Source organism: Camelus bactrianus, chromosome 12, assembly GCF_048773025.1.
Source record: "Camelus bactrianus isolate YW-2024 breed Bactrian camel chromosome 12, ASM4877302v1, whole genome shotgun sequence".
NCBI lineage: Eukaryota > Metazoa > Chordata > Mammalia > Artiodactyla > Camelidae > Camelus > Camelus bactrianus.
The window spans coordinates 59757628-59783672 of NC_133550.1; the positions used below are offsets into that span (position 1 = coordinate 59757628).

The window sequence follows — 26045 nt, forward strand, 5'->3', positions numbered from 1 at the left end:
AGAGCCTGGAAATGAGAGAATTGTGGAACTAGATATGCTCTCCTCACACCCCTGGCTGACTGTGAAAATACACGGATGAGGAAGGGGAGACGAGAAGACTCGAAAGAAAGAAAAAGCCAAGGCATACTTGAGAACTGGCTGAGCTCTGAATGCAATTCCCAGCCCACAAACAGATGGATAACAGAGAGTGGAAGCTTTACAAGCTCAAGGTGCTTAAGCACAACCTCTGCCCAAATCACTGGCTGACCACTAAGCTACGAAGACACAGCTTGACTCCTAGACAGGCTAAAAAATAAAAATGACAATGAAAATCACTAAGCAGACACATCAGTGGCTGCACACCACAGAAGAATCACATTCCACAGTTTAAGTTCAGGCAAATTACTTAAAACACACACATATACACTTACCTACACCTCTCAAAAAACAAAAAACAAATAAAAACCTTGAGAATTGCTGGGGGAGGGTAACAGCTCAGTGGTAGAGCACATGCTGAGCAAGCATGAGGTCCTGGGTTCAATCCCCAGCACCTCTATTGGGAAAAAAAAAACCCAACAACACTTCAGAGTTTCTCAAATGTATTACAAAATGTCTAATTTATTAAAACATTACAAGACATGCAGAGAAACAGGAAAGTGTGGCCCTGACTCCAGAAAACAAGCAATAAGTAGAAACAAAAATAACACAAATAAATAACTAATTTTAGAAATCACTAAGGGATTTAAAAGATACAGAAAGATTTAACAGAAATCAGCAAAGAAGGAACAATAGAAGATATGAGACATATAAAAACAAATAATACAATGGTAGACATAAATCCACTCATATTAACAATTACATTAAATGTAAATAGACCAAATGTTCTGATAAAAAGGCAGTAATTTTCAGACTGGAAAAAGTAAGATTGAGATGTATGCTTCTCTTTTTTACAAGAGACACACCTTAGATTCAAAGAGTTTGAAACAAAATGAAGGAAAAAGATGTCGTGCAAACAGTAATCATAAGAGTTGAAGTGGTTGTATTAATATCAGACAAAATAGACTTAAGACAAGAAATGTTAATAGAGACAAAGAGGGTCCTTTTAAATTGATAAAGGGCCAATTGGTTAGGAGCATTCTGTAGGACAGATCATCTACTACTCCATAAAACAAATCTCACTAAACTCAAAAAGACTCAAATTATACAAAGTATGTTCTCTGACCACAATGGAATTAAATTAAAAACCAACAAAAGAAAGAAACTTGGGACAGCTTCAAACATTTGTAAATTAAACAACACACTTCCATGTAAACCAGGATCAAAGAAGAACTCACAAGGAAAAGTTTTTAAATACCCTGAACTAAATGAAAATGAAAACACAATATATCACATTTTATGGGATGTAGCTAAAGGGAAACTTAAGTGGAAAGGTATAGCTTTAAACACATATTAGAAAGGAAAGAATTCTAAAATCAATGATCTAAGATTGCAAGTCAAGAAAATAGAACAAACCAAACCCAAAGCTAGCAGAAGGAAGGAAATAATAAAGATGAGAATGGAAATCAATGAAATACAAAACAGAAAAAAAATAGATTTTTAAAAATCCATGAAATCAAAAGCTGGTTTTCAGGAAAAAGCTGCAAAATCAATAAACCTTAGCTAGGTTGATCAAGAAAAAAAGAGAAGACATAATTTCCAAAATCAAGAATGAAAGAACGGTATCACTACTGATGCTATGGAAATTAAAAGGATTGGTGGGATTATTATTATGAATAACTTTATACCAACAAAACAGCTAATTGAGATGAAACAGAAAAATTCCTAGAAAAATATCAATTACCAGAACTGATTTAGCAAGAAACAGAAAACAAATAAAAGAAGGAAAAAAGAAAAGACTGATAACTAGTAAGGAAATAGATTCAGTAATTAAAATACCTTGATAAAGCCTCAGATTTATATTTTATTCCTTCTTTTCCCTTCTTTACCAGTGGTTCTGGTAAGTCTGTGAGTTCATAATCATTTGAAAGTTATTTGGAAATGCAGCCAATACAGCAGCCAGTATATTCATGATTCTAGAACAAATGCTATGGAAAGCCTCATTTGTTACCCATCATGCCTAGACTTTCCAAATAAATTGTCTATTATAGTCTATTATTTATGGAGTATAAAATTATGTGCTTATATATAACTGACACTGAGAAGATAACATTTTCAAGGAAAGAATGGATTTTCTTTCTTTCTGATCCAACATCTAATAAAAGAAAATGGAAAGTATTTGCAGGTTAAAATCCATCCTCATGCAGCAAAAGCTTTCATTATAAGGCTCTTTAATGGGAAGTAAATCTTATCAAGAGGCTTAAAAGCTGAGTACAGCTCTCCTTCTGATAATCTGATATAGGAAAGGCAAAAAAACTACTAAAAACTAGAGAAAGATCTTTCTAAGTCGAGTACAGAACGTTTTTTTCTTAGGAAATATACCACACAATCCCACAAACAATATGATTTCCTGTATGATGTGATATACACCTATTGTTGAGGAGAGAAAATGTTCTAGAGTTATGGTGACCAAGACTTGCTAATGGACTGGATGTAGAGATGAAGAAATAAACAATGACTTGTATGTTTTGTTTGAGCAGCTAGTAAGTTTAGTAGTATAATTATACGACAGAGAAAGGATATAAAATAAGAGGGAAAGGGGTTCTAGGACCCAGCCCTGGAGTACCGCAACAATTAAAAGCTGAACAGAGAAAAAGCAACCAGCAAAGGAGACTAAGAAGGAACTTCCAGTGCTTAGGAGGAAAATGGAGTGTCGTGAAAGCCAACAGCTAAGTATTTCAAGGAGGAGGGAGGAGACGATGTACAGGATGCTGCTGAGACTGTGTACGATGAAGACAGGTCTCAAGGGACCATGAGGTTTTGCAAAATGAAGGTTACCTTGAAATTGAAAAGAACAGCATACTGCTAGGTTAACTCTCATCACTGAACTTACGACCTTGTTACACTGTCTGCCCCATCTCTAGACTGTGAGCTCCTGGGCAATGACTGAGTTTTATTCTAAATCCTTATCTTCTAATTACAATGCTTGGAGTAGAACTGAAATTACGTAAGTGCTACGTAATGTAATGTATATGCTAAACTAACTCAAAGGGTTTTCTGGTGGGATGATTAAGAAGATTTCAACACGATGGCATGCCTCCTTCCATCTGCCACCCCAACACTCACATACCGTAAGAGATCCGTTCTGTGTGCTGGGTGAGTTGCTACTCTGCTCTCCATGGGCTTGTGTGCTCCCATAGAGTGTCAGGTTATGCTCACTGGTCTGGCCGGCGTAGTCCTGAGTGTGTGGCACTCCATATTCTGTGGGAATTCCATTCTGTGGAGGTGGTGGAAACGGGATGGTAGTAAAAGGCTGAACCATTGCGTCAGGAGTTGTTGTTGGCTCCTGGTTACCCTAGAGCAAATAGAGAAAGAGAAAATAGGAGAAAAAGTGACTTTAAATTCTCGTTATATAATTTTTTTTAAAAGGTGAGCAAACAAAATTCTCTCACTGCCCAGGAAAAATGGAACACTTACTGCCTCAGGATTAGGGGAAGTATTGCTATAGGTGTACAACATATACATGTACGTATGGAGACACAAACACACACCCCACTTCAGTCAATCTGTGGTTTCTAGACACGTCTGTGACCATATTAAAGTTGACTAGTTACCAAAGGGCCAAAACTTTTCATTTAAACCAAAATTTTTTTAAATGCCAGGACATTTCTCACAGAAGTTAAGTTACAAGAGCTGAAATTAGTTTGGGACATTAGTGTTCTTTAGAACACTCTCTGTTCCTTTAGTGATTCTTAGGGGGAACCAAATCAATTTCATTAAATCACAATTCATAGCAATAGAGAGAATATTATAAATTAAATTCTCAAAACCTGACAATACAGACTACTAGATTTTAAGAACATAGAGTTCAGGAAAAAGTGTATTATTAAAAAACTTGGTCTTTGGATTTCAAGGAAGAGATTTATTTAAGTCTTGGCTACTAGGTTAATAAAAAAACAAACAAAAAACCCTTTCCTTAAATTAGAAATATTAGAAATAGACAAAAAAAAAATTCCTTGGACAAAAAAACTTGAGTTTTCCATAATTACTGCTGGTTTTACAAGGCCAGCAACACAGCAGGATACCTCTCCATATGACATCCATTCCCAGCTGCTTACTTGGGATCCAGTGTGATATTTGAAATACCAATAAAGTAGATGCAGTAACTGGAGGGAATTAGAAGCCATTTTGGTTCCATATCCCCTCTCTTACTTCTGTTCTAAGTTCAGATACACGTGTCTACAACATCTTAGGCCACTGTCCTTTTAGAAGTGCTTCAAGTGTTAGCACTTTGATAAGCTTTCTCCCTCATATTTTAGACAACAAATCATTAGGGATCAAAGAGAATCTGGGTTTACGTCACTGGTTTACTCTTAGTCATGAGCATCACTTCCTTCAAACAAGGAAGTAATTATTCCTCTTTCTCTCTCAGTCCCAGTTATCCTTCTTTTCCCTCAGTTTAAGAAGGGATTCTCTAACCACTGAGAGCTCAGGAAACTGAACTTTCAGCAGCATTTTCTAAACATTACCCCAGGTTTTCAAGATTAACTTGATGGTCATTAAACTCATACTATCTCAAACAAAATGAATCCAAAGCTGAAAAAGATCTCACAATATTTTCAAAGGAAGGTTCAACCATCATTACCACAATCTGCATTAAATAAAATGGAACAAATCTATAAAGGCTGTTATAAATAGAAAAATATGTGATCATGGATTGGAAAACTGGATATTCTTAAGATGACATGCACCCTAAACCCTGCAAACCCAATCAAAATCTCAGCAGGTGTTTCTGCATAAATTGACAAGCTGTTATTAAAATTTTTGTAGAAATGAAAAGGACCAAAACAATTTTTTAAAAGAACAAAAATTGGAGGACTTACACTACCTGATTTCAAGATTTCTTATAAAGCAATGGTAATCAAAACAGTGAAATACTGCCTTAAAGACAGACAAGTAGATAAATGAGACAGAAAAGAATCCAGAGAGAGACATATATACTTATAGTGAATACTAAGGCATTAAGTCAATTCAATGGGGGAAAGGAAAGTCTTTATAATAAGCGAAAAACTGAATATCCAATGGAAAAAAATAAACCTCAACTCTTAACCTGCATGTGTGAAAGTTAACTTGAAAGAGATAATAGACCTAAATGTAAGAGCTAAAACTATAAAACTCCTAGGAAAAAAAATAGGAAAATCTTCACAACTTTGCAATAAAGCAAAAATTTTTGGGGACATAAAAAATAATCTATTAAAGAAAAAACTGATAAACTAGGTTTCATCAAAAATTTTTAAAAAGCTATTCCTTAAAAGGTACCATTAAGATAATAAAAAGGTTAAGACAGAGACTGGGAGACAGTATTCACAGTACACATATATGATAAAGGACATATATCCAGAATCTATAAAGATCTGTCACAAAGCATAATAAAAAGAACAAAGCATATTTTAAAAATGGCTAATGACTTTACAATAACTTCTCACAAAAAGATACTAATGGTCAGGAAATACATGAAGTAGTGGTTCAACAAAATTAGTCATCAGGGACATGGAATTAAAACCAAATGAGATAACCATTTCATACCCACTAGAATGGCTAAAAGACTGAAAAAATCAAGTGTTGATAAGGATGTGGAACAAGAACTTTCATATACCAATTATCAAAGTGTAAAACGGTATATCCAGTTTGTAGAACTGTTCTGAAGTTTCCCTTTTTTATAAAGTTAAAATATTCCTTATATTTACCTAAAAGAAATAAAAGCATGTGTGTATATATTGTACAAAAACACTTGTACAAGAATGTTCATGGGAGCCTTATTCATAATAGCTCCAAACTGAAAATAATTGTGCTGAAATCAATAGGAGAATGGAAAAACAAATTGTGCTCTTTTCATAAAATGGAATGCTACAGAGCAGAAAAAAGAACAAACTAACTTACAACGTGGATGAATCTTAACATTGTGTTGAAGGAAAGAAGCCAGACACATACTATATAATTCCATTCATATTAAGTATAAGAACAGGAAAAAACTAATCTATGGTATCAGAAGTAAGAAAGTTGTCTCTTTTTTTGTTGGGGTTGGGGGAGGATAGTGTTGACGGATATTTCGTAGTATGAAACATTCTAAGATGATGGAAATGTTTGATATAATTTGTTATTACAGATGATGGTATCATACTGTTAAAATTCATTCAGTTGAACACTTGGTAAGTATGTTATTACATGTTAATTATAACAAAAGAAAAATAAAACATTAAAAACCATCAGCCAACATCATTTTAAACTGTGAAATAATTGTCACTATTATTAAAAATCAGAATATAAGACAATAAAATGGAATGGAGTTAAAAATAATAAAAACAGACAAGTTATCCTTACAAATATGGCTATATACTTAGAAAAGCCAAAATAATTAATTACAAACAAGTAGATCTAATAATAAATATATGTCAGATTTATACATAACTATTTTAAAACCGGCAATAACCAGTCATTCAAAAGAATAACAGAATTTATAATATAAAACATACAATATATAATATAAAATAAGACCTGAATAAACAGAAAGATGTATTTTGTTTCTGGAGGAATATTAAATGTAAAAAGATTAATTCTTCGCAAAGTGAAACGTATACCTAATATAATTTCCAAGCAGAAGCAAACTATGTCTAAGGAAAAAGGAGCAAATACTTTTTAAATTTTCATATGAAAAATTACTAAGAAAGTTTGGAAGAGGAAAGACTATGAAGGGAGCACGCTCTATCATATATCACAACTTGCCATAAAACTACTGTAATTAAACAGTAAGAATATACAAAGTCATTAATGGAACACTGATAATCCTAGAACAGATTCAAATTTATATGGAAACTTAACAGAAGATAAAGGTGGCATTTCAGTTCAGTGTGTGTGGGAGGGATGGCTTATTTATCATATGGTATTTGTAAAAGCTGGCTACCCACCAGAAAGAAAATACTCATGCTCCATTCCAAAAAAAGGGAGTAAAATCTAAAAACTAAAACTATGAAAACATAAGAAATCTTGGGAGTATAACCAGTGTGGGGGGGATTCTTAAGTAAGACAGGAAATCAAAAAATCAAAAAGGGAAAAAAAAAAAAGATTTGGGTATAAAGTTAGGAAGGAAAGAAGTGAGGGAGGAAGGGAAGAGGTGAAAAGAGAGGGGGAGAAATGGGCTTCAAATTCAAAAGAAAAGCCAACTGAGGGAAACACCTGCAACAGGTAAGATAGACATACTGGTTATCAACACCAAGGCAGGAGTAGGAGTAAGTTATACAAGTTGATAAGAAACACACACAACAGAAAAAGAAGCAAAGAATATAATGAAATTCACAGAAGATGAAATACAAATGGCTGTATGATAAACATGTTTAATCTCACTAACAAATCAAAATACATATTAACAGCAAAATAAATCCAATTTTTCAGTCACCAAGTCAACAAAGTTTTACTGATATATAATTGACATATACAGTTGGTCCTTCCTATCCATGGGTTCTGCATTATGGATTCAAATAACCACAGAAGGAAAAATATTAGGGAAAAAAATTCCAGAAAGTAAAACTTGAATTTGCCATAGTCCAGCAACTATTTACACAGCATTTACATTGTATTAGGTATTATAAGTAATCTAGAAATGATTTAAAGTGTATGGAAGGATGTGTATGGTTATATGCAAATACTACAGCTCTATATTTAAGGGACTTGAGCATCCGTGGATTTTGGTATCTGCAGGGGGTCCTGGAACCAATCCTCTGTGGATACCAAGGGATAACTGTACAGTAAACTGCACCTATTTATTCACAGTGTACAATTTGGTAAGTTTTGACATATATATGTATACTCATGAAATCACCACCACAATCAAAATAGTGAACATATCTATTCAAAATTCCCTAAAGTTTCCTCATGCTGATTAGCATATAACACTTTTATAATAAAGCCTACAAAGTACTTTTTTAATATAAAAGAGAATGATGAAAAAAATGTAACCAGTAAGAATAAGCCAATATGCTAAAACACTGAATTACTGTGCTATTCTTAAGAAAATGGTAGTGACATTATCTGGAGATAAAAATTCGTAAGCCTTTAATTTTAAAGTTATACAGCATCTAAATTCAGCTGTTTCCAATGTCTAAGAATCATACTTACATGATACTAAGGATTGCTTTACATAAAAATCTTCCCTTTATTTAGTTCTTATATGATCCAGAAATCCTACTTATGGGTATATATCTGGAGGGAACTCTAATGTGAAAAGATACATGCACCTCAAATGTTCATAGCAGCACTATATACAATAGCCAAGATATGGAACCAACCTAAATGTCCACCAACAGATGACTAGATAAAGAAGTTGTAGTATATTTACACAATGGAATACTACTCTACCATAAAAAAGAATAAAATAATGCCATGTGCAGCAAAATGTATGGACCTAGAGATTGTCATTCTAAGTGAAGCAAGCCAGGAGAAAGAAAAATACCATATGTGGAATCTTTAAAAAAAAAAAAAAAAAAAAGGCCACTATGAACTCATCTACAAAACAGAAACAGACAGACTTGGTAAACAATCTTATGTTTACCAGGGAAAGGGGGTGGGAGGGGATAAATTTGGGAGTTTGAGATTTACAAATGTTAGCCACCATATATAAAAATAGATTTTTAAAAAGTTTCTTTTGTATAGTACAGGGAACTATGTTCAATATCTTATAATAATCTTTAATGGAAAAAAATATAAAAATAAATATATGTATGTATACACATGACTGGGACATTGTGCTATACACCAGAGATCAACACACTGCAACAGACTGTACTTCAATTAAAAAAAATTATGCTGGGAAGACCTTTAATTTTTACTCATAATTTTTCAGGGAAAAAATACCCTTGTCACTCATCGCTATATAAGTTCTTTTCATGACCTCAAGCTCAGGGTATTCTAGATGATTTCTCCTTAGCTATTCTGGCTGTCCTAAGAAGGAAATACAATAATTCTCTCCTTTCTCTTTCAAATTATTCAGTGCTATCTATGTATCTATCTACCTACCCACCCACCCACACGAAGCATACTGCTTCAGAAGCCGTCACAGGACTTACTGGCTTGAAGACAGACATGACAGAGAAAATTCAATTTCAGGTGGATTGGTGAATGAAAGAGAATAAGAGCACTGAAGGTCTCCAGAGATCTTCACTCCAACTCCAGGCACAGATACACTCTCAGAGACACAGATAGGGTCTACTAAATAATCGGTAAAGGCTGAAAGACACTGTTTCCCAGTTATGATCAACACGGCCAAGGGGACTTCCGATGCTCCCACTTTGCTTCTCTCAGACACTGCTCTTTCTCTCCAGCCTCCATCCTCCAACTCAACCCTGCTGGGGATGTTGCTCCGGCACACAAGGCACAATATTCATTCTCCCAGAGGCAGTCTCGAGAAGGCTGGCTCAGTCAACTGGATAAACCTGTCAATTAGCAGTGACAGATGGGAGAAGAAAGGTAGAAACATTTTACAGGATTCACTGTGGCCCTGGCACTATATGTTTCAAAGAAATGCAGACAAGCAGAGGCTGTAATACTTTCCCCTAAAAAGGGAAATGCAAACCTCCGTTAGGAGTTCAAGAAGAAATTCTTGGTAGTTATTTTGTTACTTTCAGGAATTAGCTTTTTTTGTTATCAAAAAACATTGTTTATATACTAAAGGAATGAAACTGGGAGTGATTTTGCATTTTAGCTCATATACTCTGCAATGTCTAAACACTTCCCCAGGTATACATTACTATAATTAAAAGATGTTAAATGGTTTCAGATTCTATTAAATTTCCAAGCTGTATTCTAAAGTTATAAATTCAGAAAAGAAGTATTATATAGCTCCCAGACAAAATATGAGACAACAGACCACAGATGATTATTTCTAGGTGAAATTTACCTCTATGTTTATATGAAAATGTTGTTTTTAATATCATAGGCTAAGTAGCTTAAGTATATCTCATCTGAGAAAATGAATTAACTTTTTCTCGTAGTCCACAAAACTAGATACAATTTCCCTTTCTCCTAATTTAGCAGTCTATAAACTTTATCTTCCACAAGATTGAAAAATAAACAATAAAGAATACTATGCAAATAAAATTTCTACCTCACCTAACAAGAATCTAATACAGATTTATCTATAACTCTTTTCTTCCCTAGAATATAAATTAAGGTTTTATGTGAACACGAGAGGAAAAATAAACTACAGTTACCTTTCAGTTCTCATCAGTGTATCCCATTAAGATGAAAGTTCTCTGAAAGCAGGACCACTGTTTATTCTGCCTTGCACCCCTCAGTGTCCAGCGCAACACTGCGCTGTAGGTATTCCAGTGTTTGTGACTTGTGCACCTCCCTCACATCTTTGCTCAAAGGTCAACTACCCTGACTACTCCATTTAAAATTTCAACCCATTTCTCCCTATTCCCTCATAATTCCACCCTATTCTCTTGTTTATTCCACTACTTAGACACTACCTAAAATATTATCAAATCCATCTGAGACCCAACATTTCATATTTTACAAAAAGCAATGCTGGAATGTATGGTTAGAACATAATTTGAATCTCAGCTCTGCCACTTAATACAGCTGTAAAAACTTAAATATGTTACTACCTACTTTCTCTGTGCTCCAGTTTTTTAATCTGTAAAATAAGTAATGTTAATAATATTATATTGTTGTGAAGAATTGGTAAGATAAAATGTGAAGTGACTAAAACCCTATACCCTCAATAAAATTAGTTCTCAACCACTACAAGCACCAGGTAGATCATGGGACCAGACTTTCACAACTTAGCAAAATAGTAAAACCCTACTGGATGCCACTATAATGAATGTCATGTGAAAAAAACCAAACCTTAATGACCATATATTTATGGGAACAGTATTTAAGAAAACAAAGTACATACATAAACAACTAATTATAGAAGTATGGAAATCAGCTAGCAAAGAAAAAAAAATCCACTAAAGAAGTTTTTGAGAATGATCAACTAGCTGAAAAGGAAATGGGGAGAGATACTTGAAATTCTATCTCAATTCTAAGACATGAACTAAATATCTACTATGGGTCCACATCCACAACTGTTGTAGGCACTGAAGACCTTATAACAAAAGTTAGAAATCTGCCTCTTAGGAGTTTACAATCAAATTAGGGAGGCTACTGTAAACACACACAAAATTTCAAAGAGCAATATGAATTAGTACAGCTGGTGACACAGAGGTACACAAGCTGCCTACTAAATACATTCTAAACTCCTCCAGACCCTCCCTCACCTGTATTGGCGGCTTATATTTAATGAATGTTTATTATGTGTCTGGCAATATTCTAAGCACTTTATACATATTAACTCATTTAATTCTCACAACCCTAAAAGGTAGGTATTTCCATTATTCTCCTTTGACAGGTAAGGAAACTGACATTTTAAAAGGTTAAGTATCTTTTCAAAAACCACTCAGCTAATCACCAGCATAAGCAGATTCAAATCCAAATCTAAGCCAATTCTAAAGCTGGTGTTGCTAGTCACTATTCCTTGTGGCATCTCCAGTGGGGTCCTCAACCACTTTTCCCACGTCATACCAGACACAACTCCTAATTATAATTGTGTTGCAATGAATCTAGACTTTAATATTCCCTAAATATGGTGCTTTCCCAAGTCAGAGCCAGACTGCTATAGTAGGGATCAGTCTTTCCCTCATGCTGTATCCTCTATCATGAATGTTCAATATATAGAAAAACTTAGCAACTCAAGTAATCCCGTCTTCATGAAGTCTAGAAAAGAAGTATGGTGGAAAGCAGGAGTCAGCACACATTTTCTGTAAAGTAGCAGACAGTAACATTTTAGGTCTTCCAGGCCCTATGGTCTTTGATCAAACTACTCTGCCTGTTACAACTCAGAAGCAGCCATAGATATATGTAAATGAATGAGTATGACTGTCTTCCAGGGAAACTTAATTCACAGACAATGAAATATTTTCTTCTTTTGATTTTTTCCTAACCATTTAAAAATAATAAAAAAAAAAGTTTAAATAAACCACTGAAAATTTCATGAGCCTTAGAAAAGCAGGCAGTGGACCAGATTTGGTTTGCAGGCTATAGTTTGTTCACCCCAGGTATAAAAGAAAGAGATTAAGCTTTAGAACCTAATAAACCTGGATGGAATCCTGACTCTGTGACCTGATAGTTACGTGACTCTGGACAAGAAACTAAGCCTTAGTTTTGTCAGCTGTAAAATGGACATAACAGCATTTATTGTGAGGTTAAATGAAATAAAAAAATCAAAGTATCTAGTACAGTGTCTAATACAGCAGACCTTCAGTGAGTGTTTGCATTCCTCCTTTCCAGTTGGAAATAATTCCTTCCTCTCCTGTATTTTCATAGCATTTGGCTTGCATTACTAGTGTTTGCAAGACATTTAAATTCAAAGCCTTATATTTAATATATCTAGATATATGTCTCATCTTTCCCATTAGATTAAAAGCTTCATTATAATGAGTGCAGTCTGTTTTGTATAATGTATAATTACACATGATGCCTAATAAATATTAAGTGTTAAATTTTTTTTTAAATAAAGAAAGATTAAGATGGAAAGTCACATATATGCACATTACAGCAAACTGGCTGGAGTAGAGAGTATAATGAAGCATAATATATAATGAAACAAATGTCATCTTGGGTTGATACCAAATTGGAGAAGAGTGTTGGGCTAGTGAGACAGAACTGGTAGAATGCCATTAGTATAAAGAAAAGAATCAACATTCATGTGCCTGTGCTTTACATACGTGATTTTGCAAACACAGGAGTTAAGAATGATGTCTTTCCTTTAAATCACATGGAGTAACAGAGGCAATACATTATCTGTGGTCTCCTGGTATACAATGTGAAATATGCTAAATGTTTTAATTTTAAATTCAAATATACCATCATAGTAAATAGTTCCCACCAAACAGGAAAAATGTGTAACCCAAGGACCAAGACTCAACCCTTTTATCAGTCAGTCCATTCTCCCACAGCAATCCCAGAATTTCAACAATCACCTACTTATGAGTGACTTCCAAGTATTTTTTTAGGTTGAATAATGCCCTTTCTCCTAAGCTTGCATGGGAGGTTGAGTAAAAAGAAGAAAGAGCATGAACCTGAAAGGCAGACCTTGGTTCAAATCCCAGATATGGATGAATTACTTTTACTCTTTCTAGTCTGTTTCCTCAGCTGCAAAATGGGTTATTTATTCAGACAGTTGTGAGGATTACACGAGAACAAGTGAAACTCTTAAGTAGGGCCAGGCTTCCCATCCGATTACCACTCTTTCATGGCGTCTAGGTCTTCCAGTGCACACTGCTCACCCATCTCGGATCCTCCCACTCTCAGGGTCCCACTGACATTACAAACCCTGTACTGTCTGAAAAATGCATTTGTTACCTTCTTTTCCTTAGTTCTGCTGACTTAACCATCTTTCCAGTCAACTGGACTTACTTGGAACCTCTCCCTTATCCTTTATATTTTGCCCTGTGTATTGAGTATCCCAATATCCAAATCAGTTAGATATTGATGATTTTAACTACCATTTCTCAGTAATGAAGAACTGTCAAAACAGGGGAATAACAGAACCACAGCTTATATACTGTTAATAGTATGTAGAATGTACTAGAGGGGCAACAATCAAAAGGCAGAAACAGGAGGCTTTTGTAATATATTGGAGAATACAAGTGGGCCTAAGCAAATGTAGTGGGCAAAGATAATGGAATCACGAGATGTTGTGTGGTGGAATTTTAAGAATTTGGCAACCAACCAGTTATAGTGAACAAAGTGAAACAGTATGATTTTTTAAAAGATTTATAGCTGCATACTCACTATTCAGGACCTATTAACCTACTCACCTTTATCAATATTTTAAAGAAAAGTTTTTTTTTCCTGTTATTTACAAGTCACACTGCTTGGGGTCAATGAGTCTGTATGGTTATTGTTTCTTAAGCATATTCTCTGTTCTTATTGAATTATTCTGAGTATTATTTGAATCAATTATTTATTGACATTTAAGCATTTACAACATATTAGTTTTAACATGGCAGGGAGGGGAGGCAAAAGTGCAAAAATAAGATTTTGCTTTTGTAGGACCAAATTTAAAAGATGAGAAAGGCACGTAAACTAATAATTACATCAATGTCACTTGAGTTACAAATAAATCTAAGCATAGAGTACTGTAAGAATAGCCCAAAATATAACTGTCTTCATTTTGCTAGGATAACTAAAGTCTATGTAAACTCAGAGAGAGAAGGGTATTTTTGTTTCCTTGTATCTTCCCATTTATTTTTCAACTTCATTCTAATTTTTTCAGTTTGGTAATCCTGAGTCCCGTTTATATGCTTAATCTGCTATTGTGCTACAAATCACAGGCTACAAATCCTATCTTAAGAGAAACGTTTGCCAATTCCCACATTACATATATGTTCAGAATGGATGACCAATAGAAACAGATCAATATTAACTTTATTCAAACCACCATAAAAAGAATCACTTCATTTCTTAGACAGAGCATCTTCTTACCAGTTTATCATTGCCAATGTCACTTATCATTTTGTTAATGCTGTAAAAATAGACATTAATTCTCTAGGTTTGTAATAGGAAGAAAATGTTTTTGCCTTTAAGTATTTTACAAATTATATCATTTTTATTGTCTGGGATTTGCTCAGATAGGATCAGATTTCAAACTCTACCTGCCTTTGTAAAAAAGTTTACAGAAAGCTCTCAGTTGAGAATACTTAAGCAAAGGCCTGTCATTCTCAGCTCTTGTACTAAAAGCTGTGACCTCGGCCCAGATGCCTGTGACCAAAGGGTAAAAAGAGCTATATAACTATTTTTGCAGAAAGATAAGGACAGAACATTGGACTTAAGATCATCTAGGATCAATTAAAATAATTTTTAACAACACTGTAGAAGAATGATAAACCAAGAAGAAAACCCAAAGAAATAAAATGGGTGAATAAACGTGTACAAGGACAAAACGATGCCAATTTGCTAGGCATAAAGTGAAATTCATTCTAGAGTCTCAACTTAACTACATGCTTAAATTTAACCATGGCAAAAGGAAGGTAGATAAAGGTATTTTCTCTTTTACAGTGAATATAAATTATACCTAGAGCCATAAGATGACAGACAATCTGTTGTTAAATTAGAAATTGGGAGGGAAAACCTATACACGAAGTTTCTATGTAGCCTCCAATTTTTATGTTCAGGCTGAATTCCAACAGTTCAGTTTTCATTTGGTTGGTTGCAGCTGAGTAAATGGCTGGGAGCTCAAAGAAACTCACAAAAACAGATTTAATGACTGCATGATAATGACCACAGTAATAAAAGGCCAATCATCAACTGAAATAATAATTTTAAGGGAAAGTATTATGTGATTCCAAGAAAGGAGTCCAGGGACACATCTATTCCTGTTAGAGTCTCAACAGTAAGATGACTAACCCCATGCGGTAGGGACCCAACCTTTCACACCCACAAACTCATCTTTTACCTGGTTCCTTGAAAGCAGAGATTCCCATATTTCACTGTGCATAACAATCTGGGAACATATTTTCAAAGAATCAAGTTCCTTTCCCCACAGATTATGATTCAGTGCATTCAAGTAGGGGCCTGATACTCCGGGTATAGGTGGTTTAAGTTCCACACTGAGAAACACTGCTTTAGAGGCTTTGGCTGGGCAGAACAGGAGAGAATTATGGTGGTAGCTGGTGCCTCCAGAAAATAACCTGAAGCATCTACACGTCTAGAAGAAGGGCAGAGATTAAGGAGGGAGTAGGTGATGAGAAGGTCACAGTGGCCATAAATGTAAATTACTGAAAAGTACAGAATTACCTTATAAGGAACCTAAAGAAAAGAGAATAAACACCAGTTAAAAAAATGCAAAGCTACTGAAATGCAAGCCTGACAATGGGTCCTTCTTTCCGAGTGGGTATAACTGAGGGACCAGGACCCAAAGTCTGACTGTGCTACAGCCACATGAAGGGGAGATGGAGTGCAGGAAGGGACTAAGTGCAATTTCGAGCTCTTGCAAACAGATGATAAATAGAAATAAAACAGGAAATGCAATATACTTTACTTTCATGCTCAGAATAAAAATAAATCACAAGATTTGATATATACAAGTCTAAGAAAGGTATAAGCTTGACCAACAAGAATACTGTAAACCTGCCACCAAATCATTTGTCTTCAACACACACACATACACACAACCCTCTTTGAAATTACTCAGAGAGAATAGCCAGCCTGACCTTTCCCCTGAGGCTGAGTTCTGCCATCTCAAAGCAATGAATATTTAAACAGAAAAATAAATATTTCAGAACAAAGTCATTCAAACCAGTAGTCTATTATTAGGTTAAAAATGACAAACCCTTTAACAGTCTTAGTGTCTCCAAACTCTTAATAGCTCTTTCTTCCAGATCTCCTTAAAGCAGTATTTAGAACCTCAAACATCCATGAATCATGTCTTCCGCCGGCAACAAGCAACCACAAGAGATACTCTGGGTCAACTACCTGCTTTCTTGGAAACGGAAGGTCCTTACACACAATTAATGGTTGGTTGTCTATTCTATTCAGTGTAATTGATGATTTATACAATGCATGGATGATTATTCTTTTTCTTAACCAAAGTTTTCGCTACAATTTAAATTAATTTACCCTTTATTTTGCCTCATGGACAATTAAGTTTGCATCTTCTCTAAGTTAAACTGCAATATCCTTGAAAATAGCCATAACTCAGGTTCAGAATAAAACATTAGCAACATTTTGCAATGTCTTCTGAATAATAAAATATTTAATCACTTTGAAGATTTTTGCATTTGGCTATTGCAAATGGCTATAGTCCACTTCTTTAAAATGAGTAATTCATGTTATATCTATAATATACTATTATATTTCCTCTATTCATTTCACAAGTAAAGCCCCTAAGTAGCTCAGGGACTGAATCATATACTTCTTTATCATAGCTTCCTCACCAAATGATAAGCACAAGGTAATTGATCTTTAGAAAATGTATGCTAAATTGAATTAACCAGGTAGTTGAATATCTGCTTTTTTTTAACATTTTTTATTGATTTATAATCATTTTACAATATTGTGTCAAATTCCAGTGTAGAGCACAATTTTTCAGTTATACATGAACATATATATATTCATTGTCATAAAAGATAGGGACCTTTCAGTAGCTTTAGGAACTCTGCAGAAAGCATACTACAATATAATCATTGATAAATATTTACCACAGAAAATGAGTTATAGTTGTATTACATGTTTTTACATATAATATTAAATATTATATTAGTTATATATATAATATATATTATAATATATATGTATGTGTGTGTGTGTGTGTGTGTGTATAGAAAGGCTACGTGTGCGAGTCCATGTTCTGTACTATGGGAAATGAAAAGAAAAATGAGTCTTTGTTCTCATCGACTCTCACCCAGGCTAACCCAAGAAACTTTCTTTTAATAGTTCTCCCTTCTTCAAAGTTAAACTCAACCTAATGAATTAGCAAGCAGCTGTCAGAATGATCTTTCAAAATTAAACCTAAGTCAGATATTGCTAATTAATTCTCTTCTCAAAATCCTAGATTCTTCAGTGCCCCCAGTCTCAAGCCCTTTGTATGGAAGTCATGCCCCTCGCACAGTTCATCTATTCAGCTTCAATTCTTGCCATCAAATATTTGTTGAGTACTTATCATGCATTATTAGACACTTTGTACTAGATATTGGGGAAACAACAGTGATTAAAATGACAAGGTTCCTGCCTTTACAGAGTTTACATTCTAGTAGGGCGAGATGGATAATAGATAACACACAGGGAAGCAACACAAGAAACAGGTGGTGTGGTATGGAACAAAACTCAGCAACAAAGGTGTAGGGGAGTATCGGTGTTGGAGGGATAGAGGACCACTTTTTGATACACAGGGTGGTCAAGGAGGTAACACTTGAGCAGACACCTGAAGAAATTCAGGGAGCGGGCCATGTGTCTGCCTGGGGGGAAAAGCACTCCAGACGAAGGGAACACAAATGCAAAGGCTCAGAGGTGAAAACATGCTCAGTTTATTCTAGGAACTAGGATCAAGAAGGTCCATGTGACTGAATTGGAATAAACAAGGAACAGAGTGGCAGGAGATGACATGAGAAAAGTGGCATGGGGGAAAGAGCCGTGTCAGGTGGAAATTTTCTAACACTTAAGGCCTCTGAAGGGATCTTAGCTTTTACTCTCTAATGAGTGTTCTGAGCAGAGAAGAGGCAGAGATTTCGGTTTTAAATAGATGACTCCATAAAGGTAGAAGCAGGCAGACCAGTCAGGAGGCTATCAAAGTAATCAAACTGGGAGATAACAGTGGCTCGGCCGGGGGTGGGGTAGGGGGTTGGGGGAGACTCTTATGTGTACCAGTCCTGGAATACACCTTGTGCTGTTTTACCCTCTCATTTCTCTGTACCTGTTATTCTTTCTGCTTAGATAGCTGTTCTCTTTTCTACCATCTGGCTAACTTATATACAATCTTTAATATATAATTTGATTTACTGCTCTCTGAGGTTTCTCTGATTCACCCAAAAAGGAAAAAATCATCTCCCTCCTCTTACTATCCCCCCACCCTGACAACCTCATACTGAACTATTATAGTACTTCTATCCTATTACAATTATTTGTTTACATATCTTTTGACTGTATACAACACTCCCTTCGGATGGACTGGACAGAGGAGTAGTTCTATACAACCTCCCAGAGGACTTCTGAAACCCAGTCCTCAGCAAGTTCTTTCACAAACCTCAGCCAGCCTTTCTTCCTCGTTCTCAGTCCCCTTTCCTCATCCTGCTTTCCTGAGATTGTACTCCCTAATAAAGTATTGGCAGGTATGGTTCTGTCTCAGGCTCAGTTTTCTAGGGAACGTGGGCTATAAGGAAATCACCCAAGTCTTATCTTGTGTATCTTCCATCTTCGTGTCTTAAAGCTCTGCATTTTGGGGCAGTATCTTTAACTCTACTTTCTATCCTTCTATGGCATGTATTCTTTTGACTATCATGCTCCTAATCTCCAGCGCTCTTTCGCATTCTCAAATTGTTCCCTTCTCATCACACCCAGTACTGGTTTTGTGAATGTATTATCTTCTTGGATCTGACTATATTAGTTAGAATGCTTCTTTAAATTCTCCTCTGTTCCCCAGATTATCTGTTTCCCCTAGGGTCAGGTTTTCCTTTTGTTTCTTTTCTCTTTCATGCTGAAAGTTCCTCTCCTATGACTAACGATCATCATGCACTGGTGACCCAAGTGTAAGGACTTGGCTAGCTGCTATGGGTTTCCTCTGCTGTCATGTAAGGAAATCTATTTTCTTATTAGGTCTCTCCCTGGAATTAAAATTCTAACTGGGAACTCAGTATGAGACAAGGAAGAGCACGGGCAACTGGCAGGCTTCATTTTAGTGTTCAATGCTAGGAAAGTGTGGAAGGCCTGCCTCCTGTCCCTGAAACATCAGGAAGGGCTGCCAATATCTAATACAAAAATAATTAAATTTCCCCAAATATTGAGATCAACTTATTTGGAGTCAAAGAGTCTAGAGTTTTTGTTTTTCCTTTTTTTTTTAATGCTGGAGGAAGAGGGCAGGCAGCACAGTAAATGCTGGCTACTTCCACTGGGAAGGGGTTGAGTTGTAAAGGCTACAGCAATGCCAAGTAGTTGAGTTATCCCTATATAATGCACCCAGAATCCCTGTTTTCCATCCCTTCTTCAATCCTGCTCTAAGCCTGGAGCCCCTTTGGGGTTCCTGCTGGGCGGACCAGCTTCCATACTACTCACAGCCTCTTGGTACTGATTTTCAGGCTTTAGCTTCTCCTCCATTCATCCATCAACTGGTTCCCATTTACTTTATCTTTTCTAGAAATTTGTTTAACTCTCTTGTTTATTGATAACCTCACTCTTCACCCTTTTCTATTTGCTGTTCCTGGTTTATTTCTTTTTTGCACTTCTATGCTGTTATTTCAGTGGAGTCTTACAAGAGCTGGGAAGCGAGTAAAAGTATCTATCATCCTGACCTAGAAATGACTTATTTTCTGAAAAAGATTTCAATCATAAGGGAGCTCTAGAATTCCTGGTTCCTTTTTAATTTTGAGAAAGAACATGGGTTAATGAACTACTACATTTCTTTAAAATAATCCATTAACAACACTAAAATTTACTAAAAACAAACTTGAGAAGCTTAAAGGAAAATGAAAAGTGTTACTACAATTCTTGAAACAGCTCTTGTACTTAGGATTCAGTAAATTAGATACATTTAGATCACAGGAAGTAAAGAAACCCGAAGAAGTAGCAGAACTAAATGTGCACTTCGAGTCATAGTCCAAGTGCCATCGACAAGTACATCCAGCACTATGTGCTAAACGTTATTCTAACTCCTGACAAAACAAAAGACTTTTCAAAGGTCTAACCACTAGCAGAAGATAAAATAAAACAAAACAAAAGTCAAGTATTTACCGATCAGAATGCCTAACTCTTCATCTCCCTCTTTCCTCCCAAGTGGAATAGTGGCCAAGGTCAGAATGCTAAGGGAGGGAAGACATTTCCCGTTACCCTATTGACCTCTAACATGGATCAGTAAGACAGGCCACATTTTCCAACCCCTCAGGAACGGCAATGAAATATAAACTAGCCACTGCAATATTTAATCTTTTATCACAATGAGACAAATAAACCTACAAAAGAGTCCTATGCTTGGAGAATTCATGAAAAAAGCTATCATTAATAAGCAGTTATTACTAACCAGGAAAACCTGTCTCAGACTAAGGGAGGATACTCAACTTAAGAAAGATGGCATGCAGAAAACCAAGAATGGAGATCTAAAATCAGAGTTCCTCTATACTTCAACGGTTGCTTGGTAACGTTCCCAGATTTCACTCCAGATTTCCTATCTTTTCAAATGAAGTCAAATGCTCAAAAACCAAACAAAAACAGAAAATCTTCAAGCATTCTTAAAAAAAAAAACCAGAGCATTTTTATTTTCTCTTCTTACTTATTATCTTTCTCACTTAGAACTTCCTTATCATTAGCACATCAACTAGACTATCCAGCTTCACTCAAGAATAATTTCCAGCAAAGAATGTGCAAGATACATGAGTTTAACTTTTTACTCATTTTAATATTTCCCCCTTTAGGAATGAGGAGCATATGGATTTGATATTTTAGCCTCTGCAGACTAAACATCTTTTGTTAAAGGTCTGAACTTCCTAGAAGGATGTACTGACAGTAGAAAGAATACCAGATGGAGAACTGGCTCCAATTCTGCCATTATGCTGCCAGATGACCTTGGACAACTCACTTACTCTGGTTCTGCATTCTGATTTGTAAAATAAAGTTTACTCTAGCTCTAAGAATCTGATTCTGTGATAAAGAGGCCTTATCCAAGGGACAGAATAGAGGAGGAGGAGGAGGAGGAGGAGGAGTAAGAAGAAGGAGGAGAAAGAGAAGGAGGAGAAGAAACATTAGGTGTATTACCATGTGAAACTGTATTTTCTTTTGTAACAGTCAACAAAGTACCATTAAACAGCTTTTCTGTTTCCTTGACCAAAGTGGCTAAGAGCTGCTCTAAAAGCTAATGCTTTGGTTTCTCTTATCTTGCACAAATACTCCCATATGAAATACTAAACCACCAGACTATAAAACCTTTGTGCCAAGATAAAATTTTAGGAAATGAAAGTTATGCATAGAATAGTCAAATTGATCAATTCTGCGTTTATCCCAAAGGAATGTAAGGCTCCAAGGAAATTAGCAGACACTTCTCAAGGTTTGGTTATAAAATTTTTCTTATGCAAAGAAAAGTAAATAAATATTAAGACCTATATCCTTATTATACTTAATGTAATGGTTATCATAAAAAAGGGTAGAAATAAGCTAAACATGGGTTCAAACCTAGGCTTTGCCATGTATAGTTGTATGACTGTAGATAAGTCACTTACCCTCTCAATGCCTCAATATTTTATTTGTAAAATGAGGACAGTTACCTAATGGAGTATCCATAAGAATTAACTGAGATCATGTATACAATTTTTTTTGCTTCTGACTAAAAAAAAATAAAATAAAAAAAGTAGTAGAGATAATAACTACCTACTGTGAAGGAAGAAGGGAAAAGGGTAAGAGTATAAATATGGTCCACAATATAAACCAAATAGTTGAGTTATATCTTTAAAGTTTTTCAAGTTCCTTTTCACATAAACAGTAACATCAATAAAAACTGGGTGGGGGAGTTTACATTCTTTTTACTAAAGGCTTTATATAAAACGCAGGCTAAGTGAAATTAACCCAAACAGAACACTACATTCCCAGTTTCTCAAAAATGTCTCCTGGTTCCTCAAGAGAGAACACTTTTAAAGCATATATTTTGCTATGCTAGCAAATGACAGGCAACCATTTTGACTTAAGAAAGCTCTAAACAGTGCCATCTATATTCTCTAGTACGTCCATGTTTAGTTCCATAGTGCCCTCACCCCACTGCAAAGTCTACATAACCTGAAAACCATTTAAACAGCGATGGCTGAAATTCTAAATATTGCTTACTGAGGCTTTCTAAAGTTCCATAAATTTTAGACTGATGATCATCATTTTCACAGTCCAAAGTGCCCCTACCTTCTACACTGTTGAAGTGAACAAATGGTACTTTGACTTTTTTCCCTCCCTATTCTATTAGAATTGCAATGACTGGTAATCTATAGGAGAAAAGGATCGTTCTCCTTTTCTACAACAGACCACAGATCACGTTCAACTACAAAAACAGAGACGCCCATTTTTCCTGTGATCTTATCCATGTATTTTTATTAAAGAACCATTTTTGCCTTTGATTAGATCAGTCCTAGACTCTCTGAAATTATTCCACCACTGAATCTCATTTTACACTCAAGAATTTGGTTCTAGATTCAGATAACATCTTGCATTACACACGCGCGCGCACACACACACACACACACACACACACACAGAACGTATGCCACAGCCTTTCCTCTCACTCTTCCCCTTCCTGCCAAACTCCCCAAACTAATTCTTTCCTCATCTGAAATTCTAATGGTACTTTACTGACATCATATTCATGTAATTTACCATATCCTACCTTGTATTTTGATTATTTATGCATCGTATGCATTCTTCTCCATTACTTGAAATTACTGTTCAGCTATTTTTCATTCATAAATTAGGAATATATTAAATGAAGTACTACGTAATTTTCGTTTAAAAATAAGTGGGCTCATTTCTGCTTCCAACCAGAATGGAGTAACAAGGACCAGACTTATCTTGCCACCTTAAACAACTAAAAAACAGAACAAAAGATGTGAAACAACAACACTCAAGACAGTACAGCAGGCAAGGAAGGACAGTGATTCCTGAGATAGGAAAAACCAAGGTGAGCTTCCTAAGTGCCCCAGCTCACTGCCTGGAGAAAGCTCCCAGGCTGCGGCACAGAGAAGAGAAAGCCAGGCAGAGCCTTGTGGTCTCCATGCGTCGAGGAGACAAAACTTGAAGTCCAGGGAAGCCAAGACAGCTAGAGTTCACAGGGGAGAGCCTGCAGAAGAGAGAGCTGCACAGAGAGAACTCTGAAGACCTACAGAGAGTTCCCCTGAAGTACTTAGTTAAATAATAAGAACATGTGAGAAACTACCTCAGGTTGGAGAAAGGACCACCTGAAAGAGTTAAAGGGAATAGTTCTAAGAGCTCACACAGTGTCAGGAATACAGCCTGTTCCCCCAAAACAAGAGTAGAAAACTTGATAATTTAAGGAGCATCAGTTACAGTACTAAGAAGAGTCTTGCCTCAATAGTGAGGAAAAATTAACCAGAGACTAAACACAGCTCTAGTCCTATCTAACAAGACTTAAGAACAAATCCTGAAAGAATTAAACTATTTCTAAGAAACTCAGCTGTGCTTTACACAAAGCTCAAGAATTAAATATATACATATATAAAAATATATATATAAAATCATGTAGCATCCAACAAGGTAAAATTCACAATGTCTGGCATTCATTAAAAAATTACCAGGCATTCAAAGAGGCAGGAAAATACAACCCATAATGATGAAAAAAAACAATCAATTGCAACTGATCCAGAACAAATATAGATGTTAGAATTCACAGACAAGGACTTCAAACATCTGTATTCCATATGTTCAAAAAAACCAAAAAAACCCAAAAAAAACCAAAAACTGTGTGTAAAAGAAAAATTGAGCATGTTAAAAGACATGGGATATATAAAAAAGATCCACATCAAAATTCTAGAGATGAAAACTACTGCCTGAGATTTAAAAAAAACTGAATTGGATTAATGGCAGATCAGACATTTCAGAAGAAAAGATTAGTATACTTAATAACACAACAGAAACTATCCAAAGGAAATATACAGAGAAGAAAAAAGACTAAAAGCAATGAACAGTGAGCCTTGAAAATGACATGGAATGGTTACGGTCTAATATATACCTGTATTGACAGTTTTTGAAGAATCTAACTCCTGGTCATCTTGAATGGAAGGAAAAGGAGAGAGGGAGATGGTCTGTAGTCAATCTAACACATTTGGTATATTTATTATGGGCTGCCAGTCCCTAAAATTTCATTGTTATCTTTTTACTTTCTTTGCCCTTTCCACACTTGTTGGGGTCATACTCTTCTTCCTTCTTTCCTGACCTCTCAGGAGGCCAGCGCTCCTGTGCCACTCACTCCCATTCTATCTTCTGGATATACACAGCCTTCTACTGAACATTTATAAGAGATTTGTGTGTTCCCCAAATAGCCATTTATTCCCAAATCCTCCATTCTTCTAACCAAATAAAGCATCCATTTCCACAAATGAGTTAACTAGTTAAACACATTGATTCAATCAAGAAGTATTATTAGATACTAAATTGAACCAATATAATAATAAACACAGGCAATACAGTCCCAGTCCTGAAATAAACTATAGTTTGATGGAAAAACAGACAAAAATATTAACAATTACAGTACCACATAATATGCGCTAAGAGAGCAATACATATACAATGCAAATGTCACAAAAAAAGAAACAACTCTGTGAGACAGGCAAGCTTTCTGAAGTAGGTGAAGTCTAAGCTGAATCTTTAAGGCAATAAATTAATCATGTGGGTGAAAAAGGTATTCTGGCCCAAAGCAGTAATACATGAAAAACAGTACATGAAGAAATATATGAAAAGCAGGAAGGTATAAAATATGGCATATTTGGGGAGTTGCAAATGGCTCAGATTTGGGGGTAGAGGGGAGGGAGAAAGCAAGTGCGGAAATGAAGAGAATCTTCAAATTTTCTGGAAGGAAAAATGAGAAAGCAAGTCAGGGGTTTCACCCTAACAGGGATCCAAGATGACCTGTGAAAACTGCTAGAAGCTGTGTCCCTGTCATCAAGCTATATGGGAAAACTTTTCCGCTTCTGAAAAACAGGAAGGACTGCATCCCTCTAAGTCAGGGGTTGGCAAACTATGGCCTTGGCCCGAGGCTGGCCCACCACCTGTTTTTGTAAAGCCCGAAAGCTAAGCATGGTTTTACATTTTTAAATAGTTAAAAAAATTCAAAAGATGTATATTTTGTGACATATGAAAATAATATGAAATTAAAATTTCAGTGTTCATAAATAAACTTTTACTAGACCATAGCCACATCCATATCACTGATGACTACCTCCACATTACAACAGCAGAGCTGAATAGTTGTAAAAGAGATAGCATGGCTTACAAAGCCAAAAATATTTACTATCTAGCCATTAATAGAAAAAGTTTATGGATTTCTGCTTTAAAGTTAGGAATCTTTCAAAAATCTCATCTCCTTCAATTAAGTCTCAGCTTGTCTGTTCAAAACTTCTTACAAGAAATCTCATAATATTAGATAAAAGACTATAGTTACATTATTTATGGGTATAAAA

At 35.5% G+C, this 26045-nt stretch overlaps 1 protein-coding gene across 21 annotated transcripts in view; it reads right to left on the reverse strand.

Moving 5' to 3' along the window:
* Nucleotides 1-26045, reverse strand: part of RBFOX2 (RNA binding fox-1 homolog 2) — a 239445-nt gene that overhangs the window by 48779 nt on the left and 164621 nt on the right. For 20 of the 21 annotated variants that reach the window (XR_012510891.1, XR_012510893.1, XR_012510892.1 and 17 more), the window contains one exon: nucleotides 3206-3430. Coding sequence is in view for 17 of the 21 variants with exons in the window: in XM_074375455.1 (XP_074231556.1) it covers nucleotides 3206-3430 (225 nt within the window). In the remaining 4 variants the exon portion in view is untranslated. Of the gene's footprint in view, nucleotides 1-3205; nucleotides 3431-9194; nucleotides 9493-26045 lie in introns of those variants that run through there. The other variant, XM_074375469.1, reaches the window with a different exon arrangement.